Source organism: Dipteris shenzhenensis, chromosome 6 (genome assembly GCF_047967505.1).
Source record: "Dipteris shenzhenensis isolate YYH24624 ecotype China chromosome 6, Dip_SZ_1.0, whole genome shotgun sequence".
NCBI lineage: Eukaryota > Viridiplantae > Streptophyta > Polypodiopsida > Gleicheniales > Dipteridaceae > Dipteris > Dipteris shenzhenensis.
This window is the reverse complement of record NC_141601.1, coordinates 29,119,643-29,128,359: the sequence shown is the minus strand read 5'-3', so window position 1 is coordinate 29,128,359 and position 8,717 is coordinate 29,119,643. Positions and strand designations below refer to the sequence as shown.

General features: G+C 41.2%; 1 protein-coding gene across 1 annotated transcript; it reads right to left on the bottom strand.

The window, feature by feature from the left end:
- Window positions 1-831: 831 nt before the first annotated feature.
- On the bottom strand, window positions 832-8,353 carry LOC147901023 (uncharacterized). Its single transcript, XM_087375636.1, has 4 exons — window positions 8,172-8,353; window positions 3,825-3,918; window positions 2,469-2,675; window positions 832-1,865 (listed from the first exon to the last, which is right to left on the bottom strand). Exons 1-4 carry the CDS (start codon window positions 8,241-8,243, stop codon window positions 1,117-1,119), a joined length of 1,122 nt encoding a protein of 373 aa, XP_087231762.1. The 5' UTR covers window positions 8,244-8,353; the 3' UTR covers window positions 832-1,116.
- Window positions 8,354-8,717: the final 364 nt, after the last annotated feature.

Below are 8,717 nucleotides of genomic sequence, written 5' to 3'. Positions count from 1 at the left end.
AATTATCCATCAAGAGTTACATGAACATGATTGTTTCTGGGATGTTGGATTATGTCGTTGGATTATGATGCTCTTGAAAATAGCCTAAGAAGAATGCATAGCCCCTTTAAAGTTAAGAGGGAGATTAAGGTGAGCATCTCATAAAAACCTATAGTGGAACTATACACTTGATGGAAGATATTTACACTCATGGTGTGTATTAGCTATCTCAAAGCAAATGGTCCTTGTCCTTTAATGATGGCTTTCAACTGATTTCATCTCAAAGTTCTAATGGGAATTTAATACTAGCACAAAGCTGCAAAACACCAGGACATGCATCAAAGCTTACAACATTCTGCAAGTGTGATCAAAGGGAATCCCATTCTCAAAAACCAATCTCTTCAAAAATGAAACCCTAAAAGACCTCCTTACAAAAACAATTCAAGATTACTCTAGGGCTTCCTTAGTTATCTATGTATTAGTACTAAGGTGCAACATCACATAACACTCTCAGCCTCCATTTTGTCCTCTCAAAATGATACATATGACATGTTTTCAACAAATGCACCCACTTTTCTTGGATGGAACTTAGGACCTGCACATTGAATGTAGGGTAGAATGGCCAATTCCACAACATTAGATTCAAATTGTCCCCATTTCATGCAGTGTGTTAATGTCCCATATTCACACGGAGGCATGCTCCCATTTGCTATTTCCACTGTTGATCTAAAATTTTCGCTGGTCATTCTTGCTATTTGAAAAAGTAAAAACCATGAAAAGGTTTCCCCTCTCCTGGGAAATACCATATATGAAACTCCAAGACAAATTAAACAAAAAGTTTGGGCAAACCCCTTCTCTTTTTCTAAGCATGCCATAAACCACTAATTCCGTGAGGCATTCGAGACCATGCTTGCTTGAAAAGCTTTAAAATTAATGCTTTTGCAACAGCCGACATACAAAAGTTCAGGTGCATGTATAAACAACTAACCATATATTTTACAAACAGGACAGTTGGGGTTGGCTTTTCTCCCCACAAACAAGCTCCTCCCCAAGCATTTTGTAAAGTCGTCTGCAGTCATGACTCCAATGAATACAGTTTGCTCTTTGTGGCAGGATAAACATTGATTATTAGTCACCCTAGCTAGTAAAGTTAACAGAGCTAACCTCAATATTGTTTGATGAATCTAAGATCATTTTTAGAGCACATCCTGCATCTTCTACTTTATCCATCAATAGTCTATAATCTTCTGGCATGAAACCTTTCAAAGAAAAAACTTCTGTCTGCAAATTCTCTATTAAAGACTCCATCTCTGTGACTCTTGTTCTCAATATGTCGATCTCTTGTGGTGGATAAAGGGAAGCTCCAAGTTCATCCACTCCCACCCCTACGTCTTTGCTTAGCTGCAAAAGCCTCTCCCATGAAGACACTGTATCCTCGCTGGAAGTCTTTGCTGAAACGTTGGAGGTGTCTGCAATAATATATAGGAGCCGCTTCAACAGATTGATAAGGGAAGCTATGTATTCTTTCACTGACTGAACAACCTGCATTTCTTCCACTGACAACTCATCATTGAACTCCACACTCTCATCTAGAGAGCTGGCATCACTTTCAGTTTTGTCAACGTGAGCAGCTTCAGAATATGTGTCTATGTTTTCTGTCATATTCAGCTGTCCAGACTTTACCTCACCCATATTTCCTGATGTGCTTACTTGTTTCAATTCATTGAGCTCTCGAAGGACGTCTTTAACAGATACCACGACTTGAGTCAAGCTTCGGCCAATCGCAGAGCAATTATCTGAAGGAATCTTCTTCACTGCTTCACATGCTTCCCAAACAAGTCCAACCAGCACTGGAAGGTCAACCTCTTCTCTACAGTTTCTCTTTCCTGAGATCATAAACTCATCAGAACAGTATGTCCAAAAAAAAATTCCATTCTATTTCAGGAAATTTCAGAATGCCCTACATGACATAATCCTTTTTTCATTACGATCTACAAATCAAAGGATAAATGGGATTTTTTCACAACAGTATATAACATCTTTCCTCGGGAAAAATTTGAACATCTTCCATTGGAACGCTTGAGGATTTATATGTCTGCATGGCATGCCCTCTATTTCAAATATGGCAACCGCCAACCACAAATCACCAAGCTGGGAATAGTTTGACCAACACCGAAGCATTGCTAAATCTGGCAAAGAAGATAATCCACGCAGCCCAAGCTCAAATGAAGCAAAATACATGCAAACACATTTCTGTGGTCCTTGGTCTTAACACAGCATCTACATAGAAGTACATGCCTTCAACCTTGATCGCCCTTTCAAATAACACAAGCATTCATTGGACCATCTCACTTAGCTTTTAAAGTTCTCTTTATGCTTTTAACAACTCTACAATGGCATGTCAATGTGCTTTTTTTTGGAAAAGACAGCCCAACAATATCAGCTATGAAAAAAAGCTGCTCGTATGTCCACAGATTCCATATGCTTACCTGAAAAAGCAACTGCACCTCTGAGAAAATTGAAGCCTGCATCCACCACCTGTTTTGCAGCAACGTACACAATCTTGACCAGGGTTGGTCCAGCTCCAACGGTGCTTCCATGGCAAAGCAATAAAAATCCTTGTAGAGCTTCAGTGAAAGATTGAATGTTCTGAATTCCATCTTTTTTTGTGACATCTCCACTCCACAGCAGTCCAGCTGCCAAATGAAAACCGAAATGAACATTATAATTTATTTCTTTTACACAAATACTAATTCGTGTGTATTTGAGCCCTTTATGTAACAGGAGTTCCATAGTTGCCTCATGCAAACATGCGTTTCGAAAAACGTTTTGAAACCTTTACAAACGTTAGGAAATTTTCTGAAACATGTTCCATTTCAAAGCTGTTCCCAAGACTGCTGCAAATTAAAGAACATAAACGCCTGCTCAAAAAATGCATATGCCTGGGTCCAAAATTGCATGATTTCATGCACTTATGGCACCTATTTACACTGACTAACATGGAAAAACATAATATGACGGCCAATTCAGCCCAACTCCAAGAATGTGGCTCAATCACCAAAGTTGAAACTGATACCTACTTTAGCCTTTTAACTAAAAAGTTTGAAATTTGCTCAACATAACTTACAAGTTATATCCTCCATGAACCAAACCATATGTAGAAAATAATCAACACCGTTATCTAACCAAAATCATAATTGAAAACTCAAAACTTGAAATCTACCCATATAAAAATTGTGTTTTCAACTCCCAAACCTTTGCAATATATAAAACGTGCTTCATTACAACCATGTGATCAGCGGCTACAATTTTGACAATCCTCATCCAGATTGTTACATGTATGCATACATTGTCATCCAATGACATGATTAGTCACCTTTCCATGGTAACCGGTATCACGTTTCCATTGCAATGATGTACATCATCTGATGTCATTAGGTAAATCAAGTTGCTACATGTGGATGCTTATTCCATGAGAACCAAAATTATCTGAGGTATGGCTCGATGCCATTGGCGTCGATAATTAATCAAGCCAAGAGTCACGTAGTCTAGTGATAACCATTAAGCAACACACTTGATCAAACCTTTGTGCACTTATACACTTAGAATTTTGGGTTAAAGTTGAATGTTCTAGCTTAAGTTTTTAAGCCCTAGATATCTGGATAAATCTTAAGTTTGCCTTACCTTTAAGGCTAGAGGAGGCACGGAAATTTTTTGAGAAGCCTAGTTAGACTTAAGTTTAATCCCACCCCCCCTTGAAAACTACTAGCCAAATGTTCATATGAGTTAGAGCAATGCATTAGTTTTATTAGCAATGAAAACAAAAAGCTCCACAAAGAGCCCACCTGCAGTGGCATGCTTGGCAACTTGCGTTGCAGCAGTTATCACATCTTTCCATACAACATTTTTGCCTCCTGCAACAGCTGGCTCGCTTACTAGCTGCATGAAACCCAGAGTTAGTATAGCAAAATAAACTCAACCGTCACTAAAGAGCATGCAGGACATTCCCATTGGGATAGAACTTTTCAAAATGCAAACAAATGATCTTAAAGTCATCACTACTAGAACCTGCAAGCCAAAAGATACCCCGAGTATTCAGATCAAGGAAAAGTCAAACTGATAATAAGATTCAGAAAATGCAGAAAAACATCCTACCTTGGATTAACATCTAGCTTATATTGATATTGTGATCAGGCCCAAGACCAACTACCCTATTTTGGCAGCTACCCTCATTCAAGAAGTGCATGCTTCCAGTTCAAGAATGCACATTTGGTCTTCTTTAAGATAAATCCAATCTCAGACAACAGCCAGCTACATGATCCACAGCAGCGACCCAGAGATTTCCAGCTCACTTGAGGATGCCATTGTACCACAGTTCAGTCAGGTGTGGTGTGGCCCTCAGTCAGGGAAGATCTATGGTCAGCCCTTCACCGAAGGGTATGCATGTAGTTGCCAGTGGCACCCCTTTACGTCCATTTTCACCAAGAGATATGCATGTAGTTGCCGATAGAACCCCCTTACTTCCAATTTATGTCTAGGCTGTCCATCATTTCATGGAATGTGGTTAACGGCCAGAGAAACATCACTGGTACAGACGGTCATATAATGGGATTACCTAGACTGCAGATGCTTAGAGACTCTCTTAGATTGATCTCTTCGAGATCCTCCCCTGATCTTGTGCTCATTCAGGAGCATAGGCTATCACATGCCAGGATTGATAGATGCAGGTCTCTTCTCAAGGGTTAGAACAGGACTATTTGGAGCCCGGCTGATGGCACTAGGGGTGAAGTCTCCATAGCCGTATCAGCCAAATGTACTTCAGCCATCATTAAAGAGGGTATATTGGTGGAGAGCACGGCCGTTTATATTATTATTCAGGTTGAGAAAACCTCTGTAACTAAAATGTATGCCCCCACCGTACCAATGCTCAGACGCACTTTAGGGCAACAGCTTAGAGAGTCTCTTCCTCAGGCCGACACTTGGATTGTTGTTGGAGTTTTCAACATGGTTGAATTCTCTAAAGACAACATTGGCCAGAGAGAGGAAGGCTTATCAAAAGAGAAGAGGGCTGGGTGGGACCGTGCTCCATGCTGGACTTCATGATGTATCTCGATTAGATGATTTCTCACATTTTAGATAGTTTACAGTTCTCTTGGACTGGGACTGCTCATGGCTCTCTATCTCTAGCAAGATTAGATAGATCCTATGTTGGTCAGTGGGGCCACGCTAGAGGACAGGTTGGTATTCCGCCGCACTTCGTCCTTTCAAACCATGATCCAGTATTGCTGCGAGTTCTGCCCACAACTAGATTGGGGAGCACGTGCTCAGTTGGTGAGCAGATGCTTCAGGAGACCTGGTTATCAAAGGACAGATCAGAGAAGCACGGATGATTACCCTAGTTGGAGCGGGCACTATCAAGAGTCAGTGATGCTTGCCAGGCAAAAGCAAAAGAAGAAAAGCAAAACATAGAGACAAAGAGAAATCCATCAATTGCAACAAATCAAAAGAAATTTGGACTAGTGCTGGGTAGGAAACTCCAGACTGGGAGTCGACAGAGGCTGTGTCTGGGTACCGAGGTACCTCGACCAGATATTTGGGCTTTCAGGTTGGTATTGATGTGTCTCCTGAGCCTATTGGAGTACAGCTAGGCTTTCTTTGGCTGGTAGAGCACTGGTGCTAGGCCAGGTCTTGCTGGCGACCATGTGCTATGTGGCTTCCTGCTGGTGTTTTCATGCTGACACTATCAAACAGGTGAGGAGATTGGTCAGGAGTTTCTTGTGGAGTGGTGGGGAGGGCTCAGTGGACAGTAGAGCGAGAGTATCATGGGACACTATCATCCTTCCCACAGCACAGGGAGGTCTAGGGACCCTTGATCCTAAGCTCCAGAGCAATACCTTCCTAGTCAAGCTTCTAGTGAGAGGCTTGACTCCAGGGGATCAGCCACAGAAGCAATTTCTGCTACATGGCATTCTTCAGTGTACAACTAGGACAGCTGATCATGGCCAGGAAGTGTGAGCTGGATTTTCTAGGCGGATATCATACTCAGTCTATTTCTCCGTTACTGAGAAGGGACATTCAGATCTGGGATTGTTTCCATCCAAACAATCCCATCCAACACTCATCCGCCATCCACCAAAGAGTAGATAGCCAGACAGCCACTTTTCCACGACACCTTGGTACAGTATCAGGGTGTAACCCTCGGCAATGAGCACAGATCCAAACTGGCATGATGGCATGCCCAGGAATTGACTGGTACTGGTGACTGGTTCAAGGGAGGCCAGGAGATCACAGAGGGAACTATTATGCATACATATGGACCTCTTCCATAGGTTGCTACCATCAGACTACAGATAATGAGAGCCATCCTGCTGTTGTAAGAGCCTTCAGAATGGGCAGGTGAGGCAGGAGAATCACCTCCTCATCTTCCTATGTTCTTCCCTAATCCCACCAGTCCATATGGTTCTTACCAAGGGTGGAAGAGACGGACAAGGAGAGAAAAGAAAGGGCAAGTTAGAGAGAGTGTACTTGGAGAATTAACGACAATATTTTCCTCCAGAGAGTAATAGTGAGTGGCTTTAATTAACTCTCCACAACTCTGGGGGTCTCAAAAAATAAATTCATGCTTTAAAATATCCCTTATTTGAAGTGATCACACGAGTACTGCTATAAAAAAAGGTTTCCAAATAAAAGACTTGCTGGCAAGACTGAATGTAGGAAAGGCAATGCTCAAAGGAACATGTAGACCTGAGCCTCACTAGTGAAGGGAAGCCTAGTCCTTCCCAAGAATATCTATAAAATGCTCGAAAGAAAATGTAGACCTGACTTGATGGGAAGCCTCACTCATGAAGAGGATCTTATTTCTTGCCCAGAATGCCTCTAAAATGCCCTTTGATTGAGTCAAAACACCACAAGCCAAGCTTCAGTGGCTGCCTTCTCCTGATTGCCTCAATTCAAGGTTGAGGACTCATGAGTTGTCTTTTGAATGCTGGAATCATGAGAATTTCCAACTTGCATGTTAAAGAGGAGAAGGAGAGAAAGATGTGAGGCTGAGGCTATGGTAGCTGTTACAACCAGTAAAATAGAAAAGAGAGGGGTCAAGTGAGTTTCGGCAGCAAGAGAAACTCCATTACTACTTGAAATAAATGCTTGAAACAAAAAAATGGCCCTTTGAAATTTCACGAGTCTCAAAAATGGCCCTGAGAATATAATTGTCGAGTGTCGGAGCAGCTATAGTAATAATTTCGGCAGCAAGAGAAACTGCACTACTACTTGAAATAATTGCTTGAAACAAAAAAATGGCCTTTTGAAATTTCACGAATCTCAAAGATGGCCCCGAGAATATAATAAATGACCTAATGGGGTAGGTGTGCACTGATCAACTGTAGTAGGGTGTGCACTAATCAGTTGATCAGAGACAACATTAGATAGAATTAGCGCTTCCCCATTTGCAACATACATGATTGATTGAGATTACATTCGCGTCAAACTGGACGTTAAGTCACAAGAAATCATGTGACTTGAGTGATTAAGTTATTGGACATAATCCCGATCACATATTCCTTGTTTTGCATTCTTGAATGTTTTGATGCTATCCAACAAAGGCCTTATATCACCAAAACTCTTGCATAGCATAAATTGAAAAGGCCTAAAATTCATACCTTATAGAAATAAAATCGTTTTTTTACGCAGCTAGCATCACTTATGTTATGATCCACCACAAAATGGATCGAATCTGAAGCCAAACAAAGGTGCGCTACTGCTGACATAAAAGGCAGAAACAATTGTACACTTGGAAACATTGGACGTACAATTCTTTGTGAAAGAGGACTACGATCAGGAAACGGCTTGCTAACTTAAATGATTTGGTTGGCCAGATTATATCATTATTGTAACATGAAGGAAAATTCCCACACATCACATAAGGACCCTTTGCCATGCCACCAATATTGGGAAGGTTGGTTTTGGTGAAAAGGGAAATGAAAGATATGGAGGTGGAAAGCTACCTACACCGAAGTCTCCTTGCTTTACAGGACTTCGTCTAAACTATTTTGACCAATGGAGCGAATTATCCTTTTTTAACAAAAGAAAGGAAAAGCCTGATCACGTACGATGCTGTGGTTCATATACTAGTCCAATTGACAGACGGTAGAAAGACCATAGCAAAGGCTGGCAAGGATCAAAGAGAAGCTTACGCTGAGAGTGTCATTGATGGAAGAGGCGGAGGAGGAGAGGAGGCGAGAAAACGCTGCTGCTTTGCCTGCCATAGCCAAAGTTGAAGAATGTGGCTCAAGACAGAAAAAAATCACACCTTTCAATAAAAGATTAACTAGATTTGCTGTCGGCAGGGACTCTTTCCATCGTAACTATTAACTCGAAATTGAAACCGAACCTTACTATTTATCAATTGTTTCACGAAAAAAGAGAATGAGTAAAATAGTGCACATGAGACACGACACTGGGGTCCATTAGGACCTGATCCTCCATGCACATGTCAGAGGTGGTGATTCATTATTGATTTTGTGATGTCCATATTTTGGAAGCTGAAGTCCAACAAATACATGGATACAATAATTGATCCTCGTTGCAATTTTTACAATATTGTCACATGGACTACAAGCATATGAATAAAGGTGTAGCCATCCTTCAATCTTGCATCCATTTTGAATTTCCTTGCTCCCTCACATCGATAACATGCATTAAACGAGAGGAATGTTGTAAGAATTCAGATTGAAAACAAG

What these genes read in the sequence shown, in the direction of transcription:
- LOC147901023 (XM_087375636.1), bottom strand. Translation starts at nt 8,243, where the DNA reads ATGGCAGGCAAAGCAGCAGCGTTTTCTCGCCTCCTCTCCTCCTCCGCC. An exon ending in TGCCAAGCATGCCACTGCAG is followed by an intron (nt 2,676 to 3,824) that starts GTGGGCTCTTTG and finishes TTCATTTGGCAG; the next exon opens with CTGGACTGCTGTGGAGTGGA. An exon ending in AGGTGCAGTTGCTTTTTCAG is followed by an intron (nt 1,866 to 2,468) that starts GTAAGCATATGG and finishes TTATGATCTCAG; the next exon opens with GAAAGAGAAACTGTAGAGAA.